Source organism: Staurois parvus, unplaced genomic scaffold, assembly GCF_062004578.1.
Source record: "Staurois parvus isolate SC_StPar_1 unplaced genomic scaffold, SC_StPar_1.0 ptg000608l, whole genome shotgun sequence".
Taxonomy (NCBI): domain Eukaryota; kingdom Metazoa; phylum Chordata; class Amphibia; order Anura; family Ranidae; genus Staurois; species Staurois parvus.
Genome location: NW_028318404.1, coordinates 2175180 through 2193092, shown reverse-complemented (window position 1 = coordinate 2193092; position 17913 = coordinate 2175180). Strand labels below are relative to the sequence as shown.

At 40.8% G+C, this 17913-nt stretch overlaps 1 protein-coding gene across 3 annotated transcripts in view; it reads right to left on the bottom strand.

The window, feature by feature from the left end:
- The window catches only part of LOC149449673 (ceramide kinase-like), a 57259-nt gene extending 43933 nt beyond the window's left edge, over positions 1-13326 (bottom strand). For all 3 annotated transcript variants that reach the window (XM_089692944.1, XM_089692947.1, XM_089692946.1), the window contains exon 1: positions 13032-13326. In XM_089692944.1, coding sequence (XP_089549070.1) covers positions 13032-13155 — 124 coding nt within the window. In that variant the 5' untranslated portion in view covers positions 13156-13326. The remainder of the gene's footprint in view (positions 1-13031) is intronic.
- Positions 13327-17913: the final 4587 nt, after the last annotated feature.

Below are 17913 nucleotides of genomic sequence, written 5' to 3'. Positions count from 1 at the left end.
CGTGGAAAGGAGTTGCACATTCTTACCACTCTAACAGTGAAGAGCCTCATATACAGTTTCAGAATGAAGTGCTTTGGAGTGTGGGAGGAAACCGGAGTACCTGGAGGAAACCCACGCAGGCACAGGGAGAACATCCAAACTCCAGGCAGATGGTGCCGTGGTTGGGATTGGAACCAACGACCCGAGTACTGCCAGGTGGAAGTGCTAACCATTTAGCCACTGTGCTGCCCCTACATCAAACTTCATTGTGTAACCACGGGTCTTCTTTAGAAACCTTAGGTCAGGGATCTCCAAACTTTCTAAACAAAGGACCAGTTTACTGTCCTTCAGTTTTTAGGGGGGCCAGACTGGGGCCATTGGGAGTAGAAAAGGTCCCAATGCTACTGGTCAGATGTCAGTGGAAGGAATAGTGCCCCATTGTTTGTGTCATTGGGAAGAATTGTGTCTCCTCCCACTGCTGAAGTTCTTTTTTAAAGCAGTAGTAAACAGCAACTTGAAAAAAGAAAATAAAAAATTCTCAAATAGTATTGCATACTAACACATTATGAAGGACTAACCTTAAACCGAAGCCCTCCAGCGGCGTGCTGTCACCGCTGCAGAGGCTTCCTTCTTCACCCAGCCTTCCTTCCGGGTTCGAGAACTCTGGTCGTCTGACTGGCCGAGCCACAATTACATCATACCTGCGCATGCACGTGGGAGTCTCGGGCCACGGCATAGTGCTCTGAAGGAACGGCATGGGTATGACATTCTTTTAGAGCACATGGGCCGTCTGTCATAAATAGCGAGTATCTCCTAAACGGTGCACACTTAGGGAATAGTCATTTTACCTACAGGTAAGCTTTATTAAGTAAAAGATACAAAAGTGGGTCCACTTTAAAGATTTGTATATTACAATATTATCCCCTCTTAAGTGTCTCTTCTCCAGGGAGATTATTATTGTTTGTAGTCGTTCCTCAAAAGAGATTTCCTCCAGCCCCCTTATTAGCTTTGTTGCCCTTCTCTGGACTCTTTCCAATTCGAGCGCACCCTTCCTGAGGATTGGTGACCAGAACTAAACGGCATTCTCGAGATGCAGATTTCACCAAAACAACTTATGAGAACAAATGATGAGAACAATTTTGCAAAAACTGAAGCTGAACCTCAAGTAGAGGAGTTCTTGGTACTGCATCACAAATTTCCAAAGAAAGTCCCTGACTGGGACTCAGCTAAACCACTCTATATATCAATCACCGAAATATGTCAAAAAGAAAAAAAGAAAACTGTTTATGGCACTGTCTAAGTTAAATTTATTGAATTTACAAGAATTTATGTATAAACTTGGACAAGATTTTTTTTTTTTAAAGAAAAACCTCATACCCTGCTCTCATATTAATGTTTATTATATTATTGGATGAGTACGATACAACGCTTCACCCCAATGGACTCATCTATGAAAATCATATAGCTTTTTTTTAAATGCAGCTGAACACAATGTTTGGTAATAGGTTGTCATGTGTTTTGGTGTGCTGCAACACACATTTTGGCAAAGTGCGTTGGGGTGCAATTAAGAATTAATGGCAGGGCAGCGTACCAACAGGAAAAGCACGCATTTTCTTGCACTGCATAAATGCAAGTAGTATCTTGGACGTTCTAACAGAGTACAGGTGTGAATGAAGCCTTAGTGTAACCCACATAGCGGAATACCATTGCTCCATATATCATCACCGTGCAGCTCTGCCAACACTATCCAACCTTTACAAAAATCTGAGCCCAGGCCCTACACTTACTTTGTATGGATGCCATGGCCTAATTAATTTCTGTGGTTGGTTTGTACATAAGGCAGCCACCCAGAGGAGGACAGACCCAGTCATAGGAAGAAACGGGTCCATGGCAAGCTTGCATAATAGGTCCACAGCCATTAATGCAAAGCTAGGCAGGCCTCTAAGTGCAGATCTCTGGAGCATTGGTAAAAGTAAGTATTCTGCTAGTTACAATGTGAGGAGAGACTGTAAAAGAAAAGTTTGCTACAAATGAAATATATATATATATATATATATATATATAAACTACTATTGCAGGTTGATGAACCAGGGTCTATGTCGTTTCGTTTCTTCTCTCCACTTAAAAGAGTTGTTACCATAGCAAATGATGAGCCCTAACAAAACACCACCCAGAATTTGCACCTTATTTCCATCAACAATCAAGTCTATCAGGAAATTGTGCCTGGAAGTAAAAGTGTGGTTTCCATAGACTTTATCTGACATCCTGCTGCTAAGAGACCTGAGACAAAAGATAGAGGTTTAAAAAAATGTGTGATTTTGGGATAATCACTGATTTATCTTAGAAAAAGGGAGTGAATTTTTACAATGGGTAAAAACCCTCTGTCGAACAAAAATTATTTTAGCTAGCTTCTAAATTTAGGAATAATTTTTTTTGCACTTTTTTTTTTGTCAATTGATGTGCATGTGCATGTTTCCTGTACTTGGTGGTAACATTTGGTGATTTCTGGCACCCATAGCAAGTGTACTTTAGGGATAAATCACAGTCCAATGGAGTGATTATAAGGTCATAACAGTCAGATGGAGATATTGGTTACAAGACCTGGTCACCCTCAGTAAAAGAGAAATGGAGATTTGATCACCAACCTGCAACCTGAGCTGGGCTCCAAATGGCCACATACTAACTTGCCTACAGAATGCCATACAAATACATAAGCTCAAGGCAACCATTGATATCAATGGAGAGGGGCCATAGGAGATAGGCCTCATTCACACTGGCAATCCTAGGTTTAGCTTTTTTTAAACACAGTCATTTGGGAAATATGATCAATTTTTATGCTTCGAAGATCACTTTTGACCACGTTTAGGTGTTCCAGCAGGTTTGGTCATGGCTATATGTGTTTACATGTCTTAATCTGCATTTCTAAAAAGATCCAGGGTCCACAGAATTCACACAGCTAAAATGACCACACCTAAATTCAGTTAAATCCTCAATGTTGAATGACACTTTTGAAAAATTATTACATACATTTAGGCCTCAAACATATAGTCACATAAGGTCGTACAATGTAAAATGTGGGCATATTTCTGCACTTGGGAGACACAACTGCAGCATACGGCTGCCCATAGTAAAGAATGGCTGTATGCTGTTGTACACAGGTATCTACCATACTTGCGTAAACACGCACACACACAAGTGTAAATCCTTGGATGTGGCTTGTGTGTTTCCAGAGGTTTAAGCATGTTTACACAAGTGCAGTGTATACCCACGTAAAGTACAGCCATATATTACTGTATATACATTGTGGGCATTGTTCTGTGCCTAGAAGACACCTATGCAATATACATACAGCCATATTTTATTATATAAATTGCATAGGTGTCTTCTAGGCACAGAACAACACCCACAATTTATATTGTACGGCCTCACGTGCCCGTGTGCATAAGACCTTATTAATATTTAGAATTATCCCATAAAATGCACATAAATGCAGCTTTGACAGTGCCGCTGTGAACAAAGCCTACAGCTGGCAATGCACTAGTAAATGTTTGAAGAACATTCGGACAATATTTGTACAAAGACTCATACAAAAATACTCTGTACATTGGATGACATAGATTACTTTAAAATTTTGTTTGCTTTTAACATTCAATTTTGGAATAAAATTTCCTGAACGAGGAACATTTCCAATCCTGCTCCTTAGAATTTTCTCATCACTACAGCTAAAATGAACATCAATTTAACCCAAATAGCGATTAGAAAATCAAAACAATGTTCTCAAAAAAATGTGAATGGATTTCTACTGGAGTATATAGCCAGCTTTTGGAGCTGGCAGCCATTTCAGCTGGTGCCACATGTAACAGAACTAAAGGCAGAGATCAGAGAAGGTCCTTTAACCTGGCCAGACATTTCCACCAAGTGTGGTCAGCTGGTGGGAGCCTAGTGTGTTCACATGCAAAAAAAAAACATCACTTGATCCACACAAAATGGTTGTATTTGTGCTAATAGATTTAACCATTACATGTTAATTAAAGTTCACAGCTGTGGTGTACAGTCCATTACACTCAGACAATATTGATGAGTAAGAGGGAGGGATGGGGAAGGGGTAAAACTGTTGTCTCTGAAGAGAGGTGGCCTGATGTTGGCCTGAGGGGAAAAAATAGACTTTTGGATACATTGCAAGGTAATCTATATTTAAAAGAGATAAAATGGTATAAAGTGAACGCTCCTGAGTAAGCAGCTAAAGCACTAAAGGTAATCACAGTGTACCCATAAAATGACAAGTAAAACAGAGTGCAGCGCTAAAAAATATATAAAGTGCAAAAGAAGATAGTCCGTGGTTAATAAATTGATTCATATGAGTAAGTCCCAAAAAGATAGCTGATGAAACCAGGAAACAATGGAAAGAATGCGCACTCACCGGACGCGCATGGAAAATGCGCATATAATGAATATCCACTGGAATCTTTATAGTAGATGAAGAGGGTAAACTTCAATCTGTAGGTCAATCTCTCCAGGAAGATGCCCAGGAGGAAGAGAACACTTGGGCTGCTGCACGGAAGAATCTGGAGGCAGAGCAGAAAGTGCAGAGTCTGGAGGAGGACCAGAGGAGGGTTGGAGTCAGTTGCCAGAGTTTGGTAATTGCTGAGACCAGGAAATGCAGAGACGAGGGGATGCTGTGGCTACACAGAGAGGTGTAGGAGGAGTTCTGTCCACCTCTGTGCTGACGACTGTTGAGAGAAGCTGAGAAAGCCAAAATCCTTCTGGGAGAATGTGCTCCTTGCTGCAGTGCTGCTCCTAATCCCTTTCACATGTGTGTTTGTCTGTGCTCATCTGCTTCTCTCAGCAGTCGTCAGCACAGAGGTGGACAGAACTCCTCCTACACCTCTCTGTGTAGCCACAGCATCCCCTCGTCTCTGCATTTCCTGGTCTCAGCAATTACCAGACTCTGGCAACTGACAAGCAGCCCAAGTGTTCTCTTCCTCCTGGGCATCTTCCTGGAGAGATTGACCTACAGATTGAAGTTTACCCTCTTCATCTACTATAAAGATTCCAGTGGATATTCATTATATGCGCATTTTCCATGCGCGTCCGGGGAGTGCGCATTCTTTCCATTGTTTCCTGGTTTCATCAGCTATCTTTTTGGGACTTACTCATATGAATCAATTTATTAACCACGGACTATCTTCTTTTGCACTTTATATATTCTTTAGCGCTGCACTATATTTAAAAGAGACTTGAGCTGGGTATATACGGGCCAAAAATTGTCAGAAAACGGTCAGTTCAGCAGGAAATGGACAGCTTTTGGCCTGTGTATAAAGCTTTCTGTCCAACAAAAAAAAAAAAATCTAATCAGAATTGGCAGCCAATGGCTGCGAGCACTGATCAGTGGGTTCTGGCAGGGAGCAGTCCCCCTATCAGAACACAATAGCTCAGCATGGGAGATCGCTGCGTTAACATTTCTTGTGTTAGTATGGTTTTCCGTTCAGCTAGCTGGGTTTAACGAAAGAATACTGGATGTGTGTACCCCGCATTAATCTAGCCATACACTAGCAGATTTTCTAAAATTTGTGCAATCATTTCTACATTTGATGACCTGACAAAGTCATTCAAAAATACTTCAAAATCAAATTTACTTTTAACATTTGATTTTTGAACGAATGGACTTAACCTACCTACCCCGCCCTCAGCTAATACTGGGCTCCTCTACTCTTCCAACCACTCCATCCCCCACAGCTACTACCTCTTGTACCTCTATCCCCTCCCTCCTAGATTGTAAGCTCTAAGGAGCACGGCCCTCAAATTCCTCTTGTATTGAATTTGTATTGTTACTGTACTGTCTCGTGTACTGTCTCCCACCATAATGTAAAGCGCTGAACAAACTTTCAGCGCTATATAAATACTGTATAATAATAAAAAATAATAATAATAACAAATCAAAAAACGCATACACTGTTAGAAATTCATTCCTTCAAGGATAATTTTCCATCCTGCACAATACTGCTCATCAATGAATGTCAATTTGTTCCCATTAACTATTAGAAAGGAGAATGAACATTCTTAAAACAAAAAAGTTCTGATGAAATTCTAATAGTGTATGGCCAGCTTAAAGAGTGACTTAGGTGGGGCTTTGCATGTCCATTCCCGAAGTAATGTCAAAATGAATGAAGTCTTCAAGTTGGATCAATCACGTAATGGTTTAGATGTAACAATGAACAGCTCGATCCCACACGCAATTTTACAGCCCCGTATGACGTCCAAGGTATACCCATTTTGTCCTTCTGTCTGCATCCCTGTTGAGAGATTTTTTTCACGTCCTATTTCGGTAACCACACAGAAGGAAGATCTCCCCAACTGCCACAAAAACAAAAAAAAAGGTTTACAGCCACACTGTGTCTATGGCATCCATTTCTAGCGGCCTTAGAGTGAGGATGACATGGGTAATCATGTGTTCCTCTACCTGTATGGATGTCATCTGCAACCTGAAGACCATAATCCAATGGCTGTCTTCAGGTTCTCTTAAGACCCTAGTGATCAGAAGATTGCATCTACTTTATGTCATCTTGTCTCACCTATGGAACACATTTGTTACAACATACATCTCTGGCATTGTTAAGCTCTCACTCTTTTCATGTATTCTGTGTTCATACTGTTTAAAAACATGAATACATGATGATAAAATGTCTACGCACAGAAAAGAAAAACGAATTGAGGTTCCAACCTTTCCTGAATTTATCTCAAAACAAAACTAGTTCTGCCTGGGCTGTACTTAACCCATTTGCTCCTTAGATTTGCAGGGCCATTATACACTTAATATATTGTGAATCAGATGTGTATTTCCTGTGGATAACATTGTCCTCCAGAGTTGGGAGATAGTTCATCTACATATGTGTATTACTTTCATCATGAATTCCTTTATTCCTTTCTATACAGTGTTTACACATGTGACTGTCTATTCGAAATCTCTGTTTGTTCTTGACACCATAAATTCTCCTAATTAAACCTACAAACCTGGATTAATGGTCAACCAGAGCTGACACAATGGTAAATCAACATCCTGCACTCAGCACTATTCACAAGGACAAAGGCAGAATACACAGTTCATGCAAACCTATGCAGGTATTTACAATTTGTAGAACAAACCAGTAAGTATTTTGATCAGAGAGGGTGGATCACACCTCTAAGAATTAATGTAGTGTATGTGCCACAATGTGTTCATTATTATTAGGCCCCAACACAAGAGAAATCACTTCTGCTATATTTTTTGTAGCACAACTCATATCATGCGTTATGGTGTGCTGTAGTGCAGGTACACTGCATATATGCCTTGGGTGCCATTTAAAATGTATAGCAGTAACGGGAATTAATATTCGCACAACTCCGGAGGTAGCTCTATTTCATCTGTTGCCCACTGATATTCCCAAGAAATCAGTTAACTTAATTCTTTATATTTTGTTAGCAGCACGAATTACAATAGCTAGAAGTTGGAAACAGTCATCTATTCCGCTAGGCTGGGTCAAACAAAAACTTAATTGGATCATGATAAATGTTAAACTTCCGAGTATCGTTAACAATACCTCTAAATTTGAGGTCACATGGGAACCATGGATTAGGTATATCTCTATCACTTAATGGGAATGTGGCTGACCCTCTCTTTCCTCTCTTCTCTTCTCCTTCTCTTCTTTTTTTTTTCCCTTCTGTTATGTTCTTGTTTATTTGGCTTTTTGTTATTAAACTGCCCATGTTACCGACCAATGGAACATTTGCTTCCACATGGGGGCTGTATTTTCTTTGCTTACAATATTCTTGATTGATATTTACTACATGCTTATATACTTATGAACCTGTTTATTTGCCTCTACACACCCTGTAGGTGGGCTAAGTCTTTATGTTCTTGTTTTTGTATATCTCTTTTTTCAATAAAAATATTGAAATATAAAATGTATAGCAATGCACATACACAGGTTGAAGTGGATTGCAGTAAAGCTCACAGTACTGCAGCATGCCATGTTTAAACAGGTCCTTACAGGGGAGTCAGGGGAGTATGAAGGCTGCCATTGCTAAACAATTCCTGTCAAATATTAGTATCCTAGCCATCTTGCTGATCTAATGGTTTCAGCAGTTTCTGGGTCATTTGACATTTTCAAATGAATAGCACCATGTTTGACTTCCTTCTATGCTCCAGTTGTCCCTCAATCATCATTGGAAACTGCCATTTAGCAGCGACAGCGTGCAATTCATGGTGAAGCTCAGCTCATCCATGCAATCCACCTCTTGTGATTACAAAGCCTGACTGGGAAACACTTCCTCTGTGCCCTGATGCTTTCAAAGACATAGGTAGCATGATGGGGGGTGAGCAACACTATGAGTTGCATGGTGTCAATGGCCAGCAAATTCCAATGCTGGTTACTGAACAACCGAAGCATGGACAGAAGTAAAACATGGTGTTATTCATTTATAAAGGTACATGTGTTATATGGCTATTTCATGTTCATACAGCAATTAAAGGGTGAGAGTCCACTTTAATGTAAACCTTTCCTGGCAGAAACACAGAGGCTGACCTCCCACTGCCTTAACCAGTTCCACGCTGCAATATAGCAGAAATACTTATACAGGGCGGCATGGGTGTGCAAAATCACCTATATATACATGATTTTGCAGCTCTGGGTAGGGGGCGCGCACGCGCACTACCCGTGCCACCATCTGGGGCCTCGGCTGTCAGTCACTGGGTCCCGGTGATCGCCGAGTAACTCTGCAGGGGGAGAAACCTGTATGTAAACAATACAGATCTCTCCCCTGTCAGATCCTGCACACTGTTTTGTATGACTTTGCACACACAGCCCCCATAGTGAAACAGCACACAGTTAACCCTTTGATCGCCCCAGATGTTAACCACTTCCTGCCCAGTGCCATTAGTACAGTGTCAGTGCTTTTTATTGGCACTGATCACTGTATTGGTGTCACCGGGGATGTCAGTGACACCAAGTCAGTTCCCCCCAGGGTCAGAATGCCTGCCGCAGTCCCGCTATAAGTCGCTGATCACCGCCATTATTAGTAAAAAAAAAAAATTCCAGTATCTATACCGCCATTTGTAGTTTGTAAATGCTATAACTTTCACATAAATCAATTAATTTACATGTATTGGGATTTTTTTTTTAAGCAAAGATATGTAGCGGAATACATTTTGGCCTAAATTTATGACGAAATTTGATTTTAAATTTTTTGTTACTGGACATGTTTAATAGCAAGAAGTCCAAAATATAGTTTTTTTCTCAAAATTGTCAGTCTTTTTTTATTTATACCACCGAAAGAAAGCTCTATTTGTGGAAAAAAAAGAATGTAAATTTAATTTGGGTGCAGCGTTGCATGACCGCTCAATTGTCAGTTAAAGTAACTCAGCACCATGCTGCAAAAAATCACTTGGTCAGGAAGGGGGGTAAATTTTCTGGAGGGTAAGTGGTTGACCAATCGCTGACTTGGAAGTATGCAAACCAGGAAAGTACAAGAAATAGTAGAACTTCTGCGCTGCATATACACTATGAACTTGTTCTAGGTTAGTAACTCAAGCCAGAGGGTCACCATGACAGACAAGAAACTTGCATTTACAGACAAGTAAGACACACTGGCTGCCCCCAAGTTTCTCTGAGAAATGGTTTCCTATAAAATTATGTTCTTCATTTTTCTATAATAGTTTTTTTGGAAAAATCATTTTTAGCATTATAGGAAAGAACGGGCCAGTCTCTGTAAGCATACATCTACAGTAAGTAAGAGGGCCACTGAACCTTATAGTAATTACAGATCACTGGCTAGACAAAGCCATTTACAATCATTTATGTAAGGGGGCCATTGAACATTACATTATATAGTTATTACAGATCACTGGCTAGACGAAGGCACTTACAATCTGATTGGGCAATGTTGGTAGGCCCTTCTACAACCCTGGGTAATAGTCCCTGTCCGATCCCGCCTACATGAACTATGATTGGCCAAAATGGACTTTCAGTTGGTCACTGTTCTTTCCCCAGAGACAAGTCCTCACCTATATCGCCCTCCACCTCTTCTCATAGGTGCTAAAATGCATGTTCACCCAATGCATGTTCGTAGAAAGATTATTCTTTGGCTGCATTGTGCATTGATGACCACACCACATGTTAATGTAGCCCAGGGGCGGACCGACAACTCATGGGGCCCCCGGGCAATAGGGGATCATGGGGCCCCTGTGTCCTTGCCCAAACTCAAAAAAGCCTATGAAAAAGGTACCAGTGGCATCTCATGGGGCCCCCTACTGACCCCGGGCCCTTGGGCAGTGCCCGAGTTTACAAATGGTCAGTCCGCCCCTGATGTAGCCTTTCTCAAATTTTTTACCCCAGAGAAACAGGCACCTCTAAGCAGCTTCAGTCTTCCTGAATTTACTACAGCGCTAACCTAGGCTACGTCTGTGTGATATCCTCTATTTACTGTGCTGGAATGAATGTTGATGGGTGTCAACACATCCATATCCCATGAAGCTTCTTTTCTGACCCCCTTATAGGTCTGTGTATATTAGCCCAAAAAGTGTTTTTATAGTGATCACACCACATATGTCTCTGAACTTTTTATTGGTCCTGGGGAGGGTATTAGGACTTATTCACTGCATGCGTTGTTATTTATAAAACAATGCGTGTTATTTTTATAAAACTTCAGAATGCATGAAAAAGAAAAAACAGTTTTCACTACTACTTGTTCACATCAATAGTTCCCACAAGAGCCCACATGTTGCATTTTTCTAGATGTGTTGGCCTGCATCCTTTCACTCAAACTAGTCGAAGTAGAATTTTCAAACACATCTCAAGTGCAAGAGCTCTTACTAAAGGCAAATACACCGTGCAATTATTGTGTAGGAGTTTAAATACTCCACAGGTGATGCTATAGCAGCATAATGCGCTGAGCAGAATATTGACGTCCATTTGAACCTTTATTGCTCCAATGCAGTCAGGCTGAGTAAATAGTAGAATATACTGGATGTAGGTCCTTTTGTTTATTATGCTGTATTCATTCTGCAGCCCTGTTATCGAGCTGCCCTGAGCTGGCAGCATGCTTGAGGTCCAGACCGCTGCTGTCACACAAGGTATAGCTGTCCGGATCTTCATCAGTTCAACGCAGCCTGTCCAATCAAGAATGAGGCTCAGGAAGTGTGACTGCTGTTGATTGAAGCACAGTGCAGAAGGCATGTTGGATCACTGGAGATCCACATCAATGCTCTCTCTATGACAGCTTGGTATTGGACTGCAGTATTATTACATCATAAAAAATCAATAGACATAAGCATAGCTATAAACGAGAGCCGCACTCCAGTCTCTGCTTTTCGGGTTGTTTGATTTTGAACAAACACAAAGTTGCTACAACTATGATGTCTCCACCCGTAGACCACCATCTCCTTAACGCGTTTCACCAAAAAATGGCTTGATGACAAGGAGACAGTTGAGGAGTTAAGGAGACAGCTGCAGCTACTTTGTGGATCTTTCTCTAATAATGAGCGAAGACAGGCTTTCTTGAGTCAGCACCCTGTCAGCCCTTAGACAAGATGAAGGAGCGGTGCTGTGGGTCTCAGTTGTTCAGACCTAAGCATATGGTACTTTTTTAGTCAGCAGGACTGCTTTACAGTAATAAATTATAAGGGATCAGCTGGGTTTTTAGAGAGAATTTTATTTTTTTTCCTCTGCATGCTTGCTCTAGGCCCGTAACAGTCAGACAGCTATTATTGTCAGAAGGGAAATTTAGCAAAGGCAGCTGCTGGGTTTCTCCCATTACAGGTTTCCACCATTAAGAGGAAACTCCAGGAAAGTAAAACCAGTGATCATAAGTTGGGGGTTGGGCTGTAATGGGAATGCACAAAGGGACCTTGTGGAACACTTGGTCTCTCTGTGCATTCCCATATTTATGGGGATATACTGCTACGTTTTTATTTGTCTTTAAACTCTAAATAAAGATTAAACATATATGGGGATATATATATTTATATATTTATGTATACATTTATGATAGGTTAAATAATGGATAATATTAGAACTTTGCTAAAAAAACACACTTTTATTTATTTATTTTTAAATTATATAAAGTAAATGGTGCACTTTTAGGCTTCATGCACATGGGTGTATTTGTGCATAAAAATGCTGTATATTTTGTTGCTCAGGAAGTCCTGGTGCTGCATACCGCCACTCATTGACATAAATGGGTGACAGCAGCTGTACACAGTTTCTCCCCCTCATGTTTAAAGTGGCACATGCGTTCAGATATAATGCCCTGAAACGCAGATAGCATTTATTCAGGGACTTATGTCTGTGCATACACACCACTTTACGCAAGTGGCAGCGCATAACTGAGTACAGCCACCAGCAGCAGCAGGGTATCCTGGACCCCAAACTATGCAGCTTGTTTAAACTGTGTGGGTCAATGTGCCCATGTATATGACATTAACTGTGTTTTAAAGAATATACACATCCTAACTGTCCACACTTTTTTTTGCATGTGCTAGTTTTCAGAATATTCAATATTATTCCATAATATTAAGTGCATAGTTAGTCTGGCTGAAAAAAGACAAATGACAATCCAGTTCAACCATAGTGAATGAGTTTAAATTTTACCATGGACAAGCTCTTGCGCATGTTACTGATGTATGAGCATCAGGCATTCCTGTCAGAAAGTTCTTGCATAAAAAACATGAGGATAGACCATATATTGCACATGCCTAAAAGTTTTTCTAGCTCATTTTTTTATATCAAGGGGTTGTAGCATACACATGTATTTGTGTGCAAATGTGTGTAAAATACTGACAGCACTACAGATTTTTGTATTTTTGTTTAATTTAGATCAGCAACAAAAATGAAAAGAAAACACCAGAATGCCTAAAAACATGAAGTTTTTAGGTACCCATGTGCAAGAACCCTAAAAAGCAGTCTACTTATTTTGGAATTTCCCAACCCAATGAAAGCCGCATGTATGTACTGTTTGAATGGGAGCCACAATTCAAAGATGTTGGTAAGAAAACATAGTACAAGACCCCTCGTACTCACTTTTTTGTTTCCATATCCGTTTCTTGCTGTAGGACCAATTTAGAGCGTCCTTTTCGAGCGTCACCGAAACCTCAGCTCCTTGTAGTTGCATTAAGCACATGACATTTTCTCTCTCCATATTCATTTAGAATAAACCCAAGGACTGAATAATTTTTGCAGCAGGTGTAAAAGACAGGACATGAATTTGCGATCTATAAATATTCTAATTGGTTTTTAGCTACTGTCTGCGTTCCTATAAGCCATGGCTTTGATGGCAGTGCCGGTGTCTCAGAGCCCAGCTCTGTGTCTACTGTCCTTGCCGGCTTCAGAATAAAGTGTCACTGATCTCTACGTCTTCCCAGTGCTGCCCAACAGGTTCTGCCTCCTGAGCCTCCTCCTCCTCCAGCCTTGAGGAGTGAAGGACAAACATTATGTGCATGACGTGCACTGGGGACACTCAGCTCTCTTTTGTTTTCCCCAAACAAGGGCAGCATGTTGGGAGATAATTCAATGTGTACAGTGATGTCATGGTGGAAACAGAGACTGTGGTGTTGTCCATGGTTGGAATTAGGAAAAGAAGGTTATACTGACAAGAGCTGTACATGACTAATGAAGGCCATAGACAGTTCATTTATTGGTCGATTTTTCGTCCAAAAGAATAATCGGACGATTTTTGCACTGTAAGTGGGGCAATGGCATTGGCCGATTTTCGCGGTTCCTCCTCATTTCGTTTATCGGTCATGCTGGAAAATTTGTGAAAAACGGACGATTTTCGCAATCATTGGTGACAACATCGGTTTACAGAATGAACGATGTTTCATTTTTCGGACAACAAAATCGGCCGATAAACGAACCGTCTATGGCCTGTATTACTGGAAACTGTCCACCACCATCATAGTCGCTCTACAGGCTGTTTAAGTAAGATTGCATTTTTACCGCTTCCCAAACACCTATCAATGCCATGCAAAACAAAAAATGGGCAGCGGAAGGAGGTGTTCACATTGCAATTTTAGCGTTGCCTCGCATTGTGGCGAGGCAAAAATAGTGCTGCCTGTGGTCTCCAGTCACACTGGATGTGAATTGGCATGCAATTTACAGATCGTTTGTCAAGTCGCACCCTATTGTCCGCAATTAGAGCAGTCATATCGGTGCAGTTCCTACTTGGTCGGAGCCGCACTGATTTCTAAAGTAGTACATGCGCTACTTTTGGTGCGATTTGCATAGACATCTGTTTCAGATGTCTTGCAAACCGCACCTGAAATCGTCCGGTCACCCAACTTTACTGTGACTTCACTATAAGCCGCACGATTTCAAAGGCGGGTTTGATGTGACCGGGGTGGTAGAGTTTGGCAGGTGCTGACACTTTGCAACTGACACTTTTATCTATTGAAATGCATCACAAGCATGCTGTAAACGCACTATAAACACATCTACGACGTTCAGCCTGGGTTCACATATGTGCGGTGCGGTATATCGCATGCGATTCACACAGGAACTGAACCACATTCCTGTGCAAATCACATGTGATTTGTGTGCTGTGCGATTGGAGCCATACATTTTATATGGTTCTATTTGCACGGCACCCGCACCAAAAACGCGCAGGACCCTTTTTTGGGTCCGCAATAGAATCGGATCGCATAGGTATTCACACCTATGTGAACTAATTCCTCACATCGCACCGCGTTTTGCAGACCACTTTCGGGGTGTTGTTAACTTACCATACACACCCGCAGCGGTTTGCATGAACAGGGTGCGATTCTGATGCGGTGCAGAATTCGCACTGAAAACGTTGCAAATTCCGCACCGCATCAGTGTGAACCAGGGCTTACAGTGCATTTTAGGTGCAGATGAACAGAACCATAATTTCCCATTTTAGCCTTGTAAAAAATGTTAAAAAATCTCACAAGGCATTTGAAGAGTGTTGTTTGATGCAACATGGATGCCTGATCAACACATTCAAAACGCTCATTGACGCTTTATGTGCATTGATAGACTTTAAGGCTACTTTAGAATTCAACGCCTGTATCAAAGAGACCTCACCTGACTGTGAGACTATAAAAATAACATTAGACAGTAAATAAAAAAAAATAATAATATATATATATATATATATATATATACCTAGATTTTAAGCTGTAACGAGTAGTGCCCTCTGTTTCCTCTCGTACCAAATTGTATTGTAACCAGGGGTGGACTGACCATTCGTAAACTCGGGCACTGCCCGAGGGCCCGGGGTCAGTAGGAGGCCCCATGAGATGCCCCTGGTACCTTTTTTCATAGGCTTTTTTGAGTTTGGGCAAGGACACAGGGGCCCCATGATCCCCTATTGCCCGGGGGCCCCATGAGTTGTCAGTCCGCCCCTGATTGTAACTGTAATGTTTACCTTCATTTTGCACAGCACTGCGCAAACTGTTGGAGCTATATAAATCCTGTAGAATATATAGATATAAAAACACATGCACAGTATATCTTATATATATATATATATATATATATATATATATTAGAAGAACTGGGGGGGGGGGGGACTAAAAAAAGTGGACCCTCCAGCATCCAAGATGGATGCCAGCACATGAAGATGCACAAGCTCTGAAGAAAGTCCAGTTCGGGTGGTATGAGGAAGATGAGACTGGATATTATCAAGATGGTGACCTTATTATTGGAGGAGTGTTAACAATATCTGCACATGTTGCACCAAAGGTGGAAAACAATACCCTAATCCTTTTTACTATTGGGCGATACACCTATTACAGGGGTAAAATCCTTTGGGAGGAGGAGGATCTGTTGCTGCATCCATAAAGGAGGGACCCACTTTTCTGTGACCGGACCAGCTTTATTTTCTTCTGGATTGAGGATCCATGAGCTTTGGATACATACTGCGTTTATATGTCTTCTTTCTGGTGAGTGCGTTTTTCAGCCACTTCCTCATGGATCACCAACATTGAATTCCCACTTGTCACTTGACACGTTTTCATGAACTGGACTTGCAGTGGACTCATATTTGTTTTATGATTACTACCCTCAGCGCTGCACTATTTTTTATGTTAGACAATAGGCGCTGTTCCTTTAGCCTAAGTTCACACTTGTGCGGGTCAGGAACGTTTGCAAAATCACGCATGTTCCCGACCCGCAGGAAAAACACGCTGCTCTTCAGCAGATGCATGGAGTTGCCATTAATTCTTAGGAAATGCGGCTCGTTATGAGTGCCAATTTGCATGGTGCTGTGGCGCAATTTAAAATAAAAACAGCCAGGAATTTTTTTGCCCACGTTTCTTCCAGAAACGCATTTGCCCACGTTTCTTCCACAAACGCATTGCACATATCTGTGAAGCTAGACTTAGTCCAGGTTGGCAACAGAAAGCAGGATCCTGGTTGCTAAAGGAAACATCTCTTAGTCATACTCCATTTTTTGGCAAATTAGTTCCAGTTTATAAATACATAATAATAGTAATAGTCTTTGGATTTATTTTGGGTTACAGCTTGAAGGCTTCACCCAGTGGAGCCCCGATAGATAAAAAAAACTAATCAGCTTTGTAAAATGTTCAATAATATTTTTTCATACCTGTAGGCCATTTGGGTCCCCTCAGAAGCTGGGCCTGAAAACTCCCATATAGCAAACCCCATATCCTGTCTTGTTCCCAGGATGTGAAAACCGTTGGTTTACGTGATGCTGGGAGTGAGTGTCAAACGGTTTTCACATACTAGCAACAAGACAGGATATGGGGGTTGCTAAGTGGGAGTTTTCAGGCCAGGCTTCTGAGGGGACCCAAATGGCCTACAAGTATGACAATAACATTACTGAACATTTTACAAAGCTGATCAGTTTTTTCATTATCTACCTAGTCCCTTTGATTGCATATACTATTTTCTGGAAAAGTTACATAGTCTGGTTGAACAAAGACAAAAGTCCATCCAGTTCAACCATAAAAAAAGAAAAAAAAAAGTTATAATCCTATACCCACAGTTGACAGAGGAAAGCATAAAAACCCAGCAAAGCATGATCCAATTTGCTCCTGCTGGGGAGAAAAATGGCTTCCTGATCCTGCAATAAGTCGCTGATCGCCGCCATTACTAGTAAAAATAATAATAAAAATTTAAAAAAATTCCAGTATATATACCGCCATTTGTAAATCCTATAAATTTCACGTAAGCCAATTAATTTACACGTATTGGGAGTTTTTTTTAGTAAAGGCATGTAGCAGAATACATTTTGGCCTAAATTTATGACGAACTTTCATTTTTACATTTTTTTACTGGACATGTTTAATAGCAAAAAGTCAAAAATAATGTTTTTTTCTCAAAATTATAGCACAAAAAAACCCAAATACACAGGCGATCAAATACCACTGAAAGAAAGCTCAATTTGTGGGAGAAAAAAATGACATAAATTTCATTTGGATTCAGCGTTGCATGACCACGCAATTGTCAGTTAAAATAACGCAGCGCCATAACCCAAAAAATGGCCTGGTCAGGAAGGGGGGTAAATCCTCTGGAGGGCAAGTGGTTAAAAGCCCCTACAAGTCATCAGTTTAGAGTTAACTGTGAATAATCAGTCTAGAATTATTTCTCTTGCCTCAGTGTGTGTGGCAAAATATGTAACATGTAGCACAATCATCATTTTCACACGTAGGTGTCCCCAATGTGCACATTTACATTTGTTTGTTTGTGTATGTGGGGGGTGGCAGGGTCAATCATGTTTTTTTGGGGGGATTTTAGGAGCTTGGGTGTAACTTTCATTTTACACTTGTTTTTTTCAAAATGTTTTTCTAAACTTATTTTGTATTGCATAGGAGATAAAAATTCCTCTTTGTGATGCATTTTAGTGACAAGTTTTATTTAATGAGTCATCAGGGGTCTAAAAGACCCCCAATGTCTCACTTGTCTTCCAATTAAATGAATTTTA